The 19,774-nt window shown below is 42.7% G+C and overlaps 1 protein-coding gene across 1 annotated transcript in view; it reads right to left on the reverse strand.

Moving 5' to 3' along the window:
• Window positions 1-19,121, reverse strand: part of LOC146813536 (uncharacterized) — a 122,868-nt gene extending 103,747 nt beyond the window's left edge. The window contains 2 exon segments of the mRNA XM_085615438.1: window positions 16,748-16,874; window positions 16,877-19,121. Of these exon segments, the coding sequence (XP_085471564.1) occupies window positions 16,748-16,874; window positions 16,877-18,985 (2,236 nt within the window). The 5' untranslated portion in view covers window positions 18,986-19,121.
• Between the last annotated feature and the right edge of the window lie 653 nt (window positions 19,122-19,774).

Below are 19,774 nucleotides of genomic sequence, written 5' to 3' on the forward strand. Positions count from 1 at the left end.
TAAACATTCCTCTAGCTACTGTGCAAAAGAGCCCGGCTTCTCTGTCTTTATGCAAGTAATTCATAGCCCTGTTACCATGGAATATTCCTACCCCCTCGCATCTAGTGTAGACACTTAGACGCTTGTACACGCACTAACAGTCAGTATAGTCAGTATAGAATAAGATTCTATCCTAAGAGACCTCTCTTTTTGGATAACACAGTTCTTTAAACATAGGATGTAAGATATGATTTAGGATTAGGTTGACATAACCCCAGACTTCTGTCTCCACATGTAGAGCTAAATGTCAAGTCCCATTCTCCCCCTAGTTGCACGTCAATCACACGTCATGCTGCTGCGCGCGCATCTCTGCCAAGTATTTTTGCTGACATTGCGAAATTCTTTCATGGAACCACCCATTTGTGACATCATACCTAATGACGTTCTTTAGTTACGCCTAGTTACACCCATTTTAGTTACGCATGTATGCCTTTATCTCTGTTATCAACTGTTATGCCTCCTGCATCTGTTTCACTGTAATGCCTCTTCTATAAAAATGATTACTTGTCAATAAAGTATTGTCCTTCACTTCCTGAACCTTCGTGGTGATGGAATATGAAGCCCACAAATTCGAATTGTGTTTTGGAATAAAGCCCGTTCCGAACCTCTAATACCACGGATTCTGCCTCTTATTTTATTGAGCTATTCTTATTAATTTTCCGCATCAAATTAAGTACCGGTAATTAAATTATTTACCACAATGCCCCTATCCCCTTCCTCCTGTCCTCCATGGTCCATTTTACTGCCACACCCTTCTGCCCTCCCTGGTCTGTTGTGCTGCAACTGCTCCTTCTGCCTGCCCCGCATGGTCTGTTGTGAGGCCCCTTCCCCTGTACTCTCTTGTCTGCCCAGGTCCTGACCCTCCCTTCTATCCTCCATGGTCCTTTGTGCATGCCCCTGCACCCTCCTTCCTGCCCATCATAGCTATTGTGCTGCCACTAACCCTCCCGCTTGCCATGCATGGTCTTCTGTGCTGCCACGGCCCCTCCCATATTCCCTCCATGGTCTGTGTGTATGCCATCATAGTCTCACTGATGCTCTCCATGGTGTGTCTTGCTTCTAGTTCCCATCCTGCCTGACCTCCATGGTCATCTTGCTGCTCTTGCCCTGCCCCCTTGACCCCAGCCCTCTGTTTCCATGTGCAGACCCCTATTCCCTCCCTCCTGGCTTGTCTGTTCCATTATAATGCCCCTGATCTGTCCCTCCTGCCCTTTATGGTCTGTTATGCTGCAGCTTTCTCTCCTGTCTGTCCATTATGGTCAGCTAGCTACCATTGCCTCTTTCCCCTCTGTTCTCTGCTGTCCATGTGCATGGTGCTGTCCCCTCCCTATTGCTTTCTATGGATTGTTGTGCTGCACTCCCGTCCCGCATGCCCTGTGTGGTGTATTGTGCTGCTGCAAACCCTGATGCCTGCCCTGTAGGGTCAGTTTGGTGCACCTCTCCATGTCCCTTCTGTCCTCTGTTATCCGAGTCCATGTCCCTACCCCAATTCCTCCTGCCTTCCATGATCCAATGTACCATACTTGCAAACATTTTGAACTTGGTAAGAGGGAGATTTTGAGAAAAACTGGGGTATTGATTTTCCCCTTTGAGTTACATTGAAAAAGAGGAGATTGTAGACAGGAGACAGATCAAATAAAGCCCATTTGAGCTTAAAAACATTGGACGTTTCCTGGCTGAATCCTGTCTGTTGGCATGTATGGTTGTACTACCACTGCCTCTTCCTTCTGCCCACAATGGTCTATTATATTGCCACAGCCTCTCTTGCCAGTCCTGTATTGTTAGTTCGTTGCCCCTGCCCACTTTCCACTGCCCTCCCAGTGTGGTCAAATTGTTGCCTCTGCACCCTCCTACCTGCCTTCAGTTTTCAGAGTCCGTGCCCCTGGCCTCTGCCTCTCAGCAGTATCCTAATGAACTAGATTGCTAACATTCTATATTTATTACAAAAGTGTATAACGCCTGACGTCATCTTGATGTAATCAAAACTGTACTACCTAGAGCATTTCCTTTAGAACTTACATATATGAGAGGGTCTTATTTGCATCAAAATTATGGTTAGTGCTTTAAAAAACTAAAATGAGGACATATTTTCTGAGTTTTCAAATAGCGACAAAGCACTTTTAAATTATTTGTTATCTTTATGTTTTTTATCCAGTTGACCACTTGATTAAATGTTGCACTTAGGGGAGAGGATGTGGTGTTACTTCCAGAGCTGCAGACTTTGCAACTGGGGAACCAGGTTGGAGTTTCTGCTTCAGCTTGACATTCTGAGATTCTGGCCAAATCACTTAATCTCCCCATGTCTACAACCAAAATGAATTTGTTCTTGTGTGATGTACCCAATGCTCATGTAAAGCACTCCAATACTTGACAAGTCTGCACTATATAAAACTGCAAAAACACAAAAAATAATAAGTGTTTTGCACACTTCTGTCATTGGGCTACATGTGGGCTACATCTGGGTGATATTTGTGCTGCATTTGGGCTCTTTTGTCTCTGGTGGCCATCTTGGGAGACTTATTTGTTATGAAGTTTCCTAATTTCCTCATTTTCTGCAGTCTCCTCAGTAGGAAATGCTTTCAGTTTTTTACTTTGATTCCATCAAGAAGGTATTCAGATATGTCACACATTTGCCATAAATTCTGAATTTTGGCACTCTAGTTACTCATTAGATCACTGTAGTAAAGCTACTGCTCACCACGGAAGTCTGCAGCTGGTATTAAAAGTGCATGTTTCGGTCTGCATGTCCGAATTTTTTAATGAAATAGAAGATTGAGAAGTCACTCAAAATGTGCCCTAATTTTTCTTTCTTCAGCACTAATCATAATTTCTATGGCAAAATCAACCCCCTCATTGTGTTCCTTTTTAAAATAAATGTTTTAAGTGTTACCAGTTTGTTCCAATCAAGATGGCTTCAGGTGTGCCATACTTTTGTCATAAGTAAGACAGTAAGCGCTCTAGTTGTTCTTAAGAACACTCTGGGACATTCTGTCATTGGGCTATACTTGGGCTACATCTGGGTGATATTTGTGCTACATTTGGGCTCTTTTGTCTCTGGTGGCCATCTTGGGAGACTTATTTGTTATGAAGTTTCCTAATCAGTGTTGCCAGATTGGGCTATTTCCCGCACAATTGGGCGACATTTTTCCCATTTGTGCGGGAAAAACACATAGCTGGCGGGGGGCTACTTTTTGGGCTTATTTTCACCAGTTGTGTGCAATTTTTTCGCTGGGGCGGCGCCGACTCTCAAGCAACGAAGCCAACCAGTGGTAAGCAGGGGCACGAATGTCAGCAGCCAATAAACGCAAAGCGCGCTGCGTGGCTGAGACATCATTGGAGGAGGACACAGCATGCTACTTTCTACAGACGCTCTGCTGAAGGCAGCAGTGCGTGTGTGTGTGCTAGTGCAAGCGCATCTGCTGCTGTTGCCAACTTGCCATTGCCAAACTTGTTGGACACAGTCTCTTTGGATAAGCGTGCCGTCAATCTAGTAGCGCGCGAAAGCGCTACTAATGACGGCCCTGGAAATGCTGTTTGCCCGTCCCGCGCGCGCTTTATTAAAAAAGTCACGCGCGAGCGCCCAGTGACGCGTGCGCGCCGCTCTCTTCATCGGAATCGGCAGCACGTAGGGCCTGATTCCTTGCAGTTTACGCAGAGCTCTGTGCAGAACGAAAAGACCGACCAGCTGTCCTGTTCTCCAGCCTCAGTGAGTACCTGTCAAGCTGAAGGTCAATGAATATTAGAGCAATTTAGGTGTGGTCAGGGACTTCCAGGTTTGATACATCGCGGTTCGAGGGAAGGACACCCCCCCCCCTCCCATCTCTTCCCCAGAACGTGCTCCGCTCTCGGAGGGCGTCGGGTTTGAAGCGATCAGTAGCTTGTGGTGGCAACACTTTGTTTGGCAATATCAAACCGCTTGAAAGTTCAGATGGTTGGGTGTACTAGTAAGGCACATCACTTTCTACTCAAATTGGAGTGTAACGCATTTTGCAAAAGTAAAACAAAAAATACACAGAAGGTGACATATTGTAATTTAGCAGCCTATGCTGGGCAGTATGGAAATCAAGTTAAGGTCATGGTCCCAGAACACTGGCCGTGAGCCGGTATGGAATCAGGGAGAGGGTCTCTTATGCCACCGCACATATATGCTCCGGGGAGTAGGCTTAGAGGCGTTAGGAGTCAGTAGGATCAGGTGATTTGCCTCAGTTTCATTTTCTTTTCATAGCTTGTTCTTGCTTAAATGAGTGTCATTTCTTTTTTTTTTTTTTTTTTTTTTTAAAAACCTTTATTTGTGCATAGTAAAAGAACAAATACGGGCCTACAACCATCAGGCCGGCCACAATACGGTTGAGCACAGAGACAAACAGTACATCCCCTGTGCGTCAAGGTCAAGATTAGCAATAATTCAGGATTCATACACTGGAGGGATCCTTGACACCAGGGGAAGGAGAAGTGAAGGTTAATTTTAAGGTTTTCAAAAAATTTTTTATCGAGAAAGAAATCAATAAAGGATAGAAACAAGGAGATTCGAGTCCGCGAGTCGGCTTCATACACTGGAGAGCAGCAGCATCATTAAAACAGCCATAGAAAATCTCATACAGTAAGGCGATGCAGTTAGATAACAGGATCATCACAGTAGTAAATACGCACCCCCTAAAAGCCGCCCCCACTCAATCCACCCCACACCCGGACCCCGAATCGAAACAAGTATAGCGCAGAGACATGAAAGAAAGAGGCCCATAGAACTAAAAAGAACCAGTAAATTACCCCCCCACCCTACACCAATGCGGAGGCTATGGCCTGCCCCCCCCCCAGCATAGTGCCTGTCGCCCAATGAACCCGAAATATAGACGAGAGAGAAAGTAGGAATAGAGTAAAGAAACTAAGAGAAGAAAGAAGAAAGGAGGCGGGGAGGAGCCCACGTATCCTCGGAGCGCCCGACACCACCGGCCAACCATGCCTCCACACACTGAAACCCCACTACACCCGAAGGCGGTCGTGTGAAGATAGCATGTAACAACAAGGAAATGAAGGCAGACAGATCGCGACGAGTGCGCACAACATATGCAAACAATTCCAGTCCCAGTCCAGCCCGTCCGTGAAACTATGATGGTAGAAAGTAATCTAGCCCTGGCCCGATCGCGGGCTTACGATTAGACCCGCCCCCTCGTGAATGCCCCGCATCCCGAACAGACAAAGACAATATGGCCGCTTGGAAGAAGACGGAGAAGTAGAGTCACAAAATGGCCGCCGATCATCTATTGAGGTCCCCTTGCACACCATATAAAATCCAGACCTGGCTTGTAAAGTACATGAGTTCCACATAAAAGGAGCCGTAGGCCACCGTGAACGGTTCCTCGAGGTCGTCAGGTGTAGTTCAGCTGGAGGGTCCTGCGGGCACGGTGAGGCAGGCAACAACAAAGCAGGCAGCAATGACCGGGGAAACAAAGTATCCGCCATTGAGCAGGAGAGCGATTGATCCTGAGCGCCGGGAAAGCCAAACGCAGACACCAGTGGAGCACCGCTACACCCAGTCGTTACTTCCCCGCAGGAGGACCACAGCACTGGCAGACTCACGCCTCGTTGATCACAAACGGGGCGCTCACGACCCGCAGCAGACAGTGTAGAGTCGAACCGCTCACTCAGCGTTTGCAAGCCGACACACAATTGCAGACGAAAGTCCCGCAGGGCAGCCAGAACGGAGCCGTATGTCAGCGGAAGCTGCGCCCCCACAGCGGCAGCAATCCGGGACGGCACTGGGGAGCTGGAGTCTGGTAGAGGGAGGGCGAAGCGGGCAGCGGGCGAGACCGGAGCATCACCCCCCAGCAGCGAGCAGGCAATCAGCGCCATGTTTTACCGCTGAACGGTACCGTGGCCAGGGGGGGGATCGTGACAAGGAGGCAATTCCCAACAGGTCTGCGCCGCAACAGGTGAAAGCCAACAGTCGCTTCCCCTCCCTCGGGCTCTCTTGCAGCCGACTAGACCATAGAAGAAGGGGGTCTGCAGCCTTCCACAGCGTGGTCCACAGAGCGGGGCAGGAGACCCGTCACGCCGGGGCTTACCCTCCAGCTCCAGCCCGTCGGGTGCAGGGTGCAGGAGGTGTCCGGGCGCCTCTCCCCCGGCTCCCCCGGCGACCGTCCGTGGCGAGAGGCGGGATCGGGACCTCGGGGCTCAGATTTGCACCAGCGGGTCCGGTGACTGCGACGCTTCCAGGGGGCCCGCCGAGGCCACAGTAGAGCAGGGGTCCAGTGCGGGGAACAAAGGCACCAAGAACTCCGGCATCCGGGCGGGCTAAGACTTCGGGAAAGCGGCGGCGCAGTCAGCGCGTCGTCGCACGCGTTGCACCTCGAAAATCGGCAAGGATAGGAATCAGGATGATAGTCCGAGGCCAAGGGCCGACGGAGCCGGGCGCTCAAGCGACTGCTCCGGTCGCCATCTTGGCTCCTCCCCGAGTGTCATTTCTTATGTTTATCTGTTTACATGAACTTAATTTCTTGATTTTGCGAGCAAAAAAGTGTCACTCTTAGTGTCATACATTTAACAGTTGAATGTCATTCATAAGTACTCTGAAACATTGAAAATGTCACACATAAGCACTCTTAAAACATGGCAATTACGCAGTCTGTTTTCATGTTGAATAGTGCTCTTCCATTTCTGGTACTTTGCAATAGCTTTAATATCTTCGTAGAGTTTCTCGTTGCTGAAATGGCTGTAATTTGTTATATACGTTTGCCTCATCTTCGTTGCTTGATTTTTGCATGCGAGAAAGTGTCGCTCATAGTCGTTGAATGTGACTCATAATTACACTGAAATTATGAAAATATCACACATAAGCAATCTGAAACCTTGGCAGCTATGCACTGTGTCACTTTTCTCTCGGGTCTCAGACTGTCAGACCCGGCCTGGTGGTGCAGCCCTGTGCTGCTGTGGCCGTCGACTCGTGGGGCCTGGCCGCGGCATGTAGAAGTAAGCACAAATTGAAGTAAGTTCATTTATAGTAAGAGTAGGAATGAGTGCTATATGAGAAGTAAAGCACTCCGAATCAGATGTTCTGTATAGACTTGTTATCTTTCATGTGAACATTTGCTGTTGTAAAGTGTTCTGATAACTTTGGATCTAGCTATTGCTATATAATAATCTCAAATAAATAGGAGGGAGGGGGCTTAAGGGCTTACATTAAGATAGTTTATATTTCCGTAGAATAAAATCTTGCTGTGCTTTTTGTCACTTTGTCTAATGTAACAAATTAGTTTTGTCCCTCGTTCCAGCTTATTTGTCGGTGGAGTTTCGCTTTCTTTGTTATAGCCAAACCATCTTCCAGGAATCACTGCTCCTTGGAACTCAGTAACCATGGAAATAAACTTCTGACTGCGCCAGCGAAAAGTTACAGTTTAGCAGGAATTAGAAGTTTCAGAGCTGCCAAGAAGCCTGGGCACAAAGTCAAGAAAAAAAGCTAAACTCAGAGGATGACCTAAGAAGTTATACATATGAAGGTGAGACCATAACCTCATCGCCTGGCTCACATCACGGTCACATGACTGGTGTTGAAGGGGATGCAGATTGGCACCTGGCTTCAGAACTGCATTTCTGAGTACTGCGAAGTCAAGGTGAACAGAGAGGGCCTGCCCTGCCAGTGAAGGTGTTGGGAATGGTGACAGCAATTACTGTACTGTGGAAAGAAAAAAAGGACTCACTGTGAAGATTGTGAACAAAGACTTAAAAAGAAAGACAGTGCATCCTGGTGAGCACCCTCTGGGCAATAAGGGCTTGAGTATCCACCCTGGAAGAGGTATCTGCTCTTTCAACCATAAATCTGTCAGACAATTCTTCTGCGGTGGAACGTGCCATGCAGGTATCAATCAGAATCTCTCTACTTCTCTCACTCTGGCACTCCCACCATCCTTCCATTATTTCACTGCCATTATTTCTCACAGCATTCTGCATCGTCATGTGTTCTCTCTAGTATAGCCTTATAGCCACTGCTGAGGGCTATAACAGTTGTTAAAGGCCTTGATCCTGATTAATAGGCATGAGCCACAGGCAAGGGCTTACAACAAGAGAAAGGGTCTTTAACAACCAGTATAGCCTGAGGCTGAAGGGCTATAAAATTCCATCCGCTGGCGGTTTAACGGTAAACGGAGAAACAAAAAGGCACATATTGAAATGTTGGCGCAGAAGGCTTATATCAGCCACTATTAGCCCTCAGTCCCTCTGCTGTCTTCAGCGGAGCTGCCAACAATCCAATCTTCTAAATATCTTTATTTATTTGTAATGATAGATTTGCTATTCTTACTCTGCCTTTCCTTTCCTAGATAGTAGTAGCCAGTAGTTTAATCCATATTATTGCAGGTTGATGTTTGTAACTCAATATCTTGACATACACCCGCCTCTGTCTTCCCTGTTCTAATGCTGTTGTTTGCGCTAGGGATGGGCACTCATTTTAATCTCCTATTGTCAATATTCTTTGTTGTCAGGCTACAGTAGCAGAATATCCAACCCTCAACCCGATCCAAATTCTAGAGATGTTGAGGAGTCAGCTAATCCTTGGTTGGTTCATCCAGGGATAGCTCCGTTTCTATTTCAGCCACTAAGCGTCCCTCGTACATACGCGCTCAGTGGGTATTTGTCTCGCATTGATCACAGGGGTCTTTTCCCTTTAGGCTTATCCAGGTTGCGTTCAACAGGTATTGTCTCTGGCTGTGTGACTCGTGGGAGCCAGTCATGTGCATTGGAGTTTGGCAGAGATTCCTGCCATGTCCGTTAGATAACTGGAGGAGACAAAGAGACGCACACAACACACAATAACAAAATGGGTGTTGTGCTTTACCCTTTGTCAAATAAACACAAACTTACTCAGTACTTGTAATCTTGGGTAAGCCACCTGCTCTAGTACTTCACTCAAAAATGTCAAGAAATGTATCACATTTTATTCACATATTTATTTATATAAATCAGCTGTCAAAAAAGAGGCCTTACAAAGATTACTGAGATGAAACAATCAATTATGAATTGTTTACACAAAGCCATAGCAAAAAAACTGAAAGCAACAAGAAATGCGTAACAATACAGAACCCTTTTGCACAAGTAGGAGGGGAAAGCATGTTTAAAAAAGAAAGCATCTTATTGCAACTATTTTAATAGCAAAGATGAACAAACTTGAAAAGATGCTAATCTAATTTCCATTGTCAGACACTAAAGTTGAGGCACAGAGAAAGCAAATCACATGAGTAAAATCAGCAACAAATGAAGCAAAGCAAAGACTCCCCAGGCACTTGGAGAAGTTGGCAGCTGGTAGACAGCTGGTTAGTGCAGATCATGAACGTTCACGGGGCCTCCACTCTGACATAAAAGGAAAAGACATGATAGAACAACTGGAGATGAATAGAACAGCACATATGTTCGGGGTGTGGCCAACGCAGAGTCCAAAGTCTCAGTTGTGAAACAGAATTTTTTATTTTTTATTTGCCTTCTGTCAAAGAGTCACAACATTGTTCTCAGTATCTGTAACTGAGGGGCATCAGCATGTTTCAGCTGCAACACTATACGGGACACAAATACAAAGCAGCAACTCTGCTGCTGAAGAAACAAACGAGGCAGTCCCTGCCAAGGCAATGGAATCAAAGGGGTTGTGCTCTTAGTACGAGAAGGATGTAGCAATCAACGGTGTCACCAGATGGCAGGGTAGTGGGAGACTGCTTCAAGGACACTAAAGGACATCAAAGAGAGCCATAGGTTGTCCACTGAGGGTGGCCCTACAGGAAGCAGGAGTAAAATCTGACCTTCATGCCTGCTGTTCATGGGACATGAGATCTTGCTTGTCCTGGGTGGACTGAACGATTAACAGTGATGCACAGGAAATAGACATGAAAGGAAAGCAAGCTGAAGAGTAGTCAGTGCAGAATAGGGTCAGAGCTCTCCTGCTAGTCAAACTTCAAGCATTCGGTACAGCTGTTCAGCATCCTTCATGGTTCCAATCTCCTACATATATCATCATTAATAACTTTAATTTCTCAGGATTTAATAGCTGCTGCTTCCCCTTTCTACAATCTAATCAAACATGTATTTTACTACGAGCCACAGCACATTAGTAAACAACCGACAGTGCAGTGTCCGCATTGATAAATAAGGTTTAATTTGAACAACAAAGCAGGAAGAATATTTTTATTAATTAGCATCCAAAAGCAAGGATGCATTCTTCTATCCATGTATCACTTTCATGAAGAAAAGGTATTTTGGAAACAAACCGTTTACTTAAAGGATGGCAGGAGTACATGCACTCAAGGCACAATGAAAACACATGTAGTTGAATACCCTATCAGGCATATAGGAAATCTCATAACATAATTAAGTCCCAGGCTGCTTCATTTAAGATTGAGGTTTTTTGTTGGACGTCCTTATATCTTTGGTTTGTTTTTACACCCTAAACGTACTCCTGCAGTTTTTTGTTACTGCTGCAGTCAATATCACAACTGTCGTGGCTCCCCATTTGCAATACAGGATTTTGGCTATATGTCAATAGCTTGTGTTTAATACCATTATGTACAAGTCTAGCTATTCTTTTGTTGTTTCATAACAGTTCCTTTAGCTAATGCCACTAAATGCAGTTTCTCTATTCTGCCAGTTTAAATGTATTTATTCACGTTAGGGAACACTACTACCCTTTTGTACAAATTATGTATTTATTCACTGCAGGGCTGAGATCTTCTTTCCTATTTTCTCATGTGTGGTCTCTGTAGTTGTGATCACCTGTGTTTCTATAGTGGATCTTTTTCTTTGGGTCATGCTAGCGAATGTTATTCTACAATATGTAGTTGAATACCCGAAGGTATTCTTTTTCGACTATGTTGTAATCTTTTCCTGCTTTGGCGTTGGATCGTTACGTCTCTTTCTGGAGTTTGTTTTGGATCGTAACTATTAGATTGCGATATTGTTGGATGGGACAATATTCCCCATAATAAGCCAATGGTGAACATTCAGGAAGACATTACTTCGTACTCCATTAATAATTAGCGCTCTGAAGAAGTCCTGTATTAGGATGAAACGCGTCGGCTGTTCTATCTGTAGAGTTACAGGAACTGAATTGCATGTTCTACATAAAATGAATAAAAGAAACGAGTTTTGAAGAGATCTTACTATTGGAGATGAACTTTGTGATTGTCAAATTTTCTCGTGTGGTGCACCTTTGCTTTGATGTTATATGTTGTAATCTCTATTTTCTCCTCAAGTGATTATGGTTGTTGGGTACATTCGCATAATAGTATATTTTGGGAACTGGTAAATCTAAGCTCCTTCTAGATTTACTGAGTTTGTTTTATGAGAAAATAAATATTTTTAGACAATATTAAAATACAACCAGAGAAAAGGGAGACAAAACAAACAGAAACTAGAATTTTTAAAAAATCACGACTAATCTCTGAAATAAAATAAAATTGTGAAGTGGTTCACATAAACTAACCTAGACAAACACATTGGTGTGATCCAAAACAAATATTGCCTGGCCTTGGTTCTACATGATTTCATTGCATTGTCATTCAAACCATATTTTTGAAAATTTCAATGTATGGAATTTCCTTTAAAAGTACACTTAATATTGCCTGGTGAATTTCACAGTTGTCGCCTCCTTCTCATTCAAAATTACATAAAATCATCTAAACTGCCCATTTCCAGTTTGAAATTAAAATTATGGTCTTTGCCAAAAACATGCTGGCTTTAAATATAATTATATGGAAAGTATATTATATCTGTTTAAGGCTCTAATCAGCTTCACAGTTACTTTTTATGTATTTTATCCATGTTTCCAAATCATGCCTTCCACTATCAATAACTCAAAAATCTCACAGTATGCGTCACAAAACATAAAACCATTTTCTACACATTATTTTACCTGCTAATTTACATTTTTGTTAGTATTGAGACATTACCTGTGTAAACAATGATTTTACATTTTTTGTGAAGTTCATAAATGGTTTCGGTTTTGATAAGTTAAAATCAGAGAATATATTTAGATGAGCTGTGTACTATGAATTCTCTATGAACAGTTGAACTTTTGTGAGGAATGTGAGCGTTCATCCATCTTGAGAGAGATGACTCCTTGTTTCAGTTTGGGAAAGGATGAAATTAAAGAACATGCCTAAAACCGACAAGTATGTCTAACTGACAACGTTGGGATTCATTTTCATGTTATTATGCCATCTTTTAGAGTAAGTGGTACACAGGAAGAACAGCGACTCATGAAATATAGAACATATTTAATGGGTCCCTCTGAACTAAAGATTACCGCATCATAAAGACAGCTCAAAACTAGTCTTTGGTGCTTTACCATTGTCAAAGCCACCATGATTATGTAACATTGACGGATCAAAGAAAGTGGTTGTTTTTTTCTCAATTAAGCTGCAAGAAGAGGCACATTATACTGCATTATGTGGCTCATCCTCTAGTGGTATTATTTTGACCTAGAACTTTTTGGGGAAGAAATCTGCAAATTATCTTCCAAATAATAAGATAAGGCCAATAAATCCATAAATATGTGGTAAATGCCGCAGCCACTAAATCACATAATCCCACTGGTGTTGACCATTCGTCAACTGTCTTATAAAAAATCTGTTGAAGAAACATAAACATAACTTAAATAATCTATTTGTAAGCAGTGCCCGCTGTTAGCTGCACCTTGAAGAAGACAGCTCCAACAAGCTCTCCCTGCCAGAGACAAGATATGGTTTTGCACTGGGAAAAGGTAGATTTATTTTCTATATTCTTACATAGTGGAGTATTATTCTCTCAGGTTTCTGGTGATATTTATAAGCCACTTTGTCTGTGGCCCCATGGTCTATGATGGCAGGAGAACGCATCAATGGTAATACTGGACCACATTACATGGATATCTGTTATGTCTCATCTCTACATTTATTTCACTAGTGTGGCATGTATATATATATATATATATATATATATATATATATATATATATAATATATATATTCACTGAAAAAACCATAGGTTTCACACATGTTATAGTTAGCTGGACATTTTACTCATAAAAAACCAATGAAATTCCCCCGTTATAGTTAGTGCAGGCAACTATAACTCACGCGACCGCAATCCTCTGCTGATGCTAATACTGTATTTAGACACTTATTTGCCCATGTCTTCTTCCATTAAATTTTAGCTATACATATATTACAAATATTTTTTTTTCATAAAGACACATATGTCATCAGCAGAGGATTGCGGTCGCGTGAGTTATAGTTGCCTGCACTAACTATAACGGGGGAATTTCATTGGTTTTTTATGAGTAAAATGTCCAGCTAACTATAACATGTGTGAAACCTATGGTTTTTTCAGTGAATTTGCAAGGTTTTTTAAATGCTAATTCCTAACTATAACGTGTGTGAAACCTATGGTTTTTTCAGTGAATTTGTACGTTTTTTTAAATGCTAAGTTACTTTACGCCGTTCGTGGCGTGCGCGCCCACTTAACGCAGTTCGTTCCGTGCGCGCACGGTGCGCTTCGCGCACCGTGCGCGCACAGTGAGCACGCGGTGCGCTTCGCGCACCGCGCGCCCACTTTACGCAGTTAGTGCCGTACGCGCACCGCGTGCCCACGTTACGCTGGATGTGCCATGTACGCACGATGCGCTTCGCGCACCGTCCGCACACGGAGGACATATTATGCGCTTCATTGAGAAAGGTAATCTATTATTTGTTCCATTGTTATAAATGCCATGCACAAAAGGTGCTCTGCGGGCACCTTTTGCACACGGGGGTGGGAAAATATGGATAGTTTTTTTTTTATAATTAATTTTTACCGTACGCGTACGGTAAGCGTAATCGGCGTTTTTTCGAAAAAAAATAAAATTGCATTTTTGGCCTTGGGGGTTCTTTTGGGACAGCTTAATCAAGGCTAGATGGTTAGGAGCTGTCTAACCTGCCCCTTTACATGTTTTCAACCTTTGTTTTTCCTTCCCCCCTCAGAGTGCGAGAGAGAAAATGGCGGCCCCCCGCTTCCTGGTTTCGACCGATTCGAATGTTTACTAAGATTTAACAGCCAATCACAATCGCGCTCGCGCACGGCACCGTACGCGTACGGTAAGCTTACCGTAAGCGCACGGTAAGCGCACCGTAAGCTGCCACAGATATATATATTGATTTAAATGCTATTTTCTCAGGAACTACTGAACAGATTTACACCAGACCTACAAAAGGCACTTCCTTGACCTGTAGACTACCTCTCTGCCAAATTTCAAGTAACTCTGTTCAGCCGTTCGGGCTGTAGCTGTGTCTAAAGGTCCTATGGAAAAATGCATGGGAAAAACGCGTTTTGGGACCCCCCTTTTTTCTCAGCCCCCGCTTGACGAATCCCCCCGAGACTTTCAGGGTAGGAGCGGAGCGTAGCGCCCCATTAGTTTTGAAAATTTCGCGAGGATTCGTCGACCGGCGCCAAAGTTATTCCAAATAGAATGTTGCGGTTTTCCTATGGAAACAGGGTCCTAACTATAACTACCTACTGGCGACCGCCAGTAGGTAATTAAAGAGTATACAATATTGACTTAGTAGTTACAATTGAACTGAATGTACCAGCAAAAATGCATTTTTAATTTGCTTACAAAAGCTCAGCATAACTTATTTTTGGTGGCAGTCTATGCGATAATTTATGTCTTCCAGCTCAATAGCTGTGCAGGTTTACAGCGTACCGAGTCTAAAAACAGGATGAGCTTTCCCTCAATGACTCCATACCTCAACATTTGTTTGAGTTATGATGCTAACCTTTTCATTTGGGTTCAATGTTTTATTATATTTGGCTTTGTAATGTGGTAAAATCAGAAAAACATCAGAGTATAAATTCACATTTATCAGTTAAACAAATGTGGAAATGTAGAAGATACAACCTACTTGTTCACAAAACTATAAATAATTATGCATAAATCTGAACAAGATGGCAAAAACATAAATATTCATAAATACATATGCAAATGTTAAAAAATAAATACTGGAAAACCAGAAACCTAATCATCACTTTTTTTGGAGTTTCTAGAACTTTATGTAACCTTTAACTTAGTTTTTTTCACTTGTTAAAATGATTTACTGCATTCTCCTGCCATGTGCCCATGGGGGGAAGGGCATATGGCACCAGTCCCGATGAGAGCATCTAGTTTAAGTTAGGGTCAAAACGTCAACGACACATCCCGAGGTATAATTTGATGAACTGAACATGGATTTCTATGCATTCTCAAATGATGTTACAGCCGCAGCTGTATCGGGGATGAGAAGTTCACTTGTAAATACATGCACCCGTATGAGCACTAGGTTTGTAACACCGTGATCTGAGAATAGAATCATATTCCTTACATTACGTGCTAATTCAACTATTTGTATGAAATGAATGAATAGAAACAAATTGATCCACATCAGGGTAAGGTTTATGAGATTAGCAGTCATTTTGAATGAATCTCATGTGACCTTTCTCACATAGGAGCATAAAGATTATACATGTGCATTGGCTGACTGCTCTCTAAACTGGAGTCAAATCTGTTTTGTGGAGCAGACACTGCAAAAGCAGCTGGGTGAATGTACGTAGCTAAAAATCAGAGCACTGCAGCATAAGCTTTAAAAACATAAGGAAAAGAAATATCATCAACAAACAGGGTAATACAAATGGAACCAGATGCCATGTTAGAAGTTGCTGAAACGTTAAAAATGGTCTGTGATCAAAACTGACACGCATAAAAAAGAACCGTAGTGAAGCTGTCCAACCCAAGTGTCTTATGTTTCATAATCACCTATTTGGTACTGAGGGACTAGCCATCCATCACATAAAAAAAGCAATAGTTTCCAGTTCTGCCAAAATGTGGCGCAGTACCCAGAAGAGAGAACATAAAAAAGCCAGGTTGCCATTAATTCATCGAGAATGTTTTAAGGATTACTTCAAAGGTTGTCATGATTTAGTTCTACTTCCTGTCCTGTTTTCAAAGGATTTAAGTTGTTTTTTGTCTTATTTTTCTCAGGAGGGTTTGCTATTTGTATTGTTTTATTTGGATGAGCAACACTGATTTCTGGGATATCTGTTGAATTTCAATTGACAATTTTAAATGCCTCATTTCGCTTCAGAATTACAGTCCTTGTTTTCTTCACAATTGAAGGTTTTGCAAATGGCTCCTCGACGGATCTCAAAGTTCTTGCCCATTACAGTGTTCCTGCTGCTCACTGTTCAAATGCCTGGTGTTGCACATAAAGAGGTATAAGTTTTATCAATTCTTTTTTTACATGACATCATTTCTATTGCTGTATAAACTAGGAGGAGAGAGAGTCAGGAAGGGGTGCTTTGTTTTTCATATTTTATGGTGGCCTTGTTTGCCAATGGCCTAATCTGTTTGATATGCCGCAATTTGCCTGCATTGTGTTCCGGACTATTAAATCATAAACATTGTCTCATCTTCATCATCCTACTTTCAACGCACAGTCAATAGCTTTCTGACTTTTGTATCTTTGGACTCTTGTTTTGAGATGCTGTTTTTTGATCATCAATATTTACGATTGTCCAATGCCAGCAGGACAATAATTCACTATGAAGATTCATCAATATCTCAACCAAACATGTGGCCAGAATTGGTTTTGGGGCTGTTACGGTGGATCTGGCGTGACAGGGTGTTGCAATGCTGAGCTCTGGTAAAGGTCTTCTACAACCACTCACCTCATGTGACAGTACCCAGCTCAGTCTTGCAAGTGGAGGAATAAGTTAGCATTTCTGTCCACACGTGCCCTCGGGTGTCTAGAGAGACCTGTTTTTAGAATGAAGCCTTTCCAACACTCTGAGCATTGATAAGGCTTCTCATCTGTGTGTATGATTTGGTGTATTTTAGGACTCCCTCTAATTGCCCATAATCTGAGCAGTGATACGTTTTATCACATGTGTGTATTCTTTGGTGACAATTAACATTTCCGTTCTGAAAGAATCTTTTTCCACATTATGTGCACTGATAAAGAGTCTCTCCTCTATGAGTTCTAAGGTGTCTAGCTAGGATATGTGGGCGACTGAAGCCTGCCCCACATTCAGAGCACTGATAAGGTTTCTCACCTGTATGTTTTCTCTTGTGCTTAGTAAGGCTTCTTCTGTCACAGAAGCTAGTCCCACAATCAGTGCACCGATAAGGTTTCTCACCAGTATGTAATCTTTGGTGAATAGTAAGAGTGCTTTTTATAGTAAACCTTTTACCACATTCAGTGCACTGATAAGGTTTCTCACCAGTATGTACTCTTTGGTGAGTAGTAAGAGCCTCTTTTGCATTAAACCTTTTATCACATTCAGTGCACTGATAAGGTTTCTCATCTGTGTGTATTCTCTGGTGAACAGTAAGACTTGCTGAGAAACTGAACCTTTTTCCACATTCAGTGCAATGATAAGGTTTCTCACCTGTGTGTAATCTCTGGTGAACAGTAAGACTTCCTTTCAAACTGAACCTTTTCCCACATTCAGTGCATTGATACGGTTTCACTCCTGTGTGCACCCTCTGGTGAGTTGTAAGATTTCCTTCCGCACTGAACTTTTTCCCACATTCTATGCACTCATAAGGAGTCTCTCTTGTATGAGTTCTAATGTGTCCAGCTAGGATATGTGGGCGACTGAAGTGTGTCCCACATTCACTGCACTGATAAGGTTTCTCACCTGTATGAGTTCTCTGGTGCTTAGTAAGGCTTCCTTTGTCACAGAAGCTAGTCCCACATTCAGTGCAATGAAAAGGTTTCTCACCAGTGTGTACTCTCTGGTGAGTCGTAAGATTTCCTTTTACAATAAACCTTTTACCACATTCAGTGCACTGATAAGGTTTCTCACCTGTATGTATTCTCTGGTGTTGAGTAAGGCCTCCTCTGTCGCCGAAGGCAGCCCCACATTCTATGCACTGATAAGGTTTCTCACCTGTATGTCTTTTCTGGTGTTTGTTAAGGTTTCCTCTGTCACAGAAGGTAGCCTCACATTCAGTGCACTGATAAGGTTTCTCGCCAGTGTGTACTCTCTGGTGAATAGCAAGATTTCCTTTCCCATTAAACCTTTTACCGCATTCAGTACATTTATAAGGTTTCTCGCCTGAGTGTACTCTCTGGTGAATAGTAAGGCTTCTTTTCACAGAGAACCTTTTTCCACATTCAATACACTGAAAAGGTTTCTCTTCTGTATGTCTTCTTTGGTGCCGAATGAAACATCCTTTATCACTAAAGTTAATCCCACATTCAGTGCACTGATGCGGTTTCACGCCTGTGTGCACTTTCTGATGAGTTGTAAAATTTGCTTCACTATTGAATCTTTTCCCACATTCGCTGCATTGGTAAGGTTTCTCACCTGTATGGGTTCTATGGTGGACGGTAAGAGTTTCTATGCCGATGAAGACTGCCCCACATTCAACACATTCATGAGGCTTTTCACCTGTATGTTTTTTCTGATGATTATTAAGACTGCTTTTGATGATAAAGGCAGCATCACACTCAGTGCACTGATACGGTTTCACTCCAGTGTGCACTCGCTGATGAATCATAAGATGTGTTTTATGAACAAACCTTTTGTTACATTCTGAGCACTGATATGGTTTGTCACCTGAGTGTGATTTCTGATGAACATTAAGGCTATCTTTTCGACAGAACCTTTTCCCACATTCAGGGCACTGATGAGGTTTAACCCCCGTATGTGTCCGATGGTGCATAATAAGAGCGACTTTCTGACAGAACCTTTTACCACATTCAGAGCACTGAAATGGTCTTTCGCCAGTGTGTGCTCTCTCGTGATTAGTAAGATGGGCTCTCCTACTGAACCGTTTGCCACATTCTGAGCATTGAAAACATTTTTCATCTGAATGTAATCTTCGGTGAATAGTAAGACTTCTTTTCCCTTTGAACCCTTTCCCACATTCTGAACATAGAAAAGGTTTCTCAACAGTGTGTGCTATCTGGTGGAGAGACATATGTGATTTCTTACTGAATCTTTCCCCACATTCGCTAGATTGATAAGGTTTCTAATCTGTATGTTTTTCTAAGACAATTTGTAAAATGTCCTTACTCTAATGGTACTCACACTTTGATGAAGTTTTTCACCTGAGAGCCCTCTCCCGTGATTGGTACGACTTTCAGATTAACCTTTTTCCATGTTCTGAGCATCGTTAATGTTCTCGCCTATACGTATTCTCTCTCTCACTAAAATTCGTTCAGGTCTATCACCTGTTTGGTTTCCTGTTTGACTGAAGCATTTTCCATGTTCAGCGCACTGATAAAGATTGCCACCAACTCGTAATGTGTGTACTCTGGTGCATAGTATCAAGTCCTTCCTCGCTGAAGCTTTTCTTACACTTGGAGCATTGATGTGGTTGCCAGTGTGAGTTTGCAGATGCCGGTTACACGTTCACTTTCCTTGAAGCTATTTCATGTTCAATACATTGATAAGTTTTCTCTGGAGTACAGCTTCTTTGATTGACAGAAAGTCTTTTTGAGTGACTGACTCTTTCCAACAAAGTTTATTTAAATTAACCTTGTTTTAGATTTGAAATATGTTTGTGATATTGTGAATAACAATCTTTTCTTTTTAAACCATGGTTTAATCTTTTGTTTTCCTTTGAGTGTCTGATGTGTTAAAAGTATTGACTATGTGACACAGAGAATTGATTATGTCCCATTTGTCATTACTATATCGCTCGGCAGTGCAAGGCACTCAATGACTTTAACTGAATTTCAGTTTTCAAGTTCCAGGGATTTATCAC

Source organism: Triturus cristatus, chromosome 7 (genome assembly GCF_964204655.1).
Source record: "Triturus cristatus chromosome 7, aTriCri1.1, whole genome shotgun sequence".
NCBI classification, from domain to species: Eukaryota; Metazoa; Chordata; class Amphibia; order Caudata; family Salamandridae; genus Triturus; species Triturus cristatus.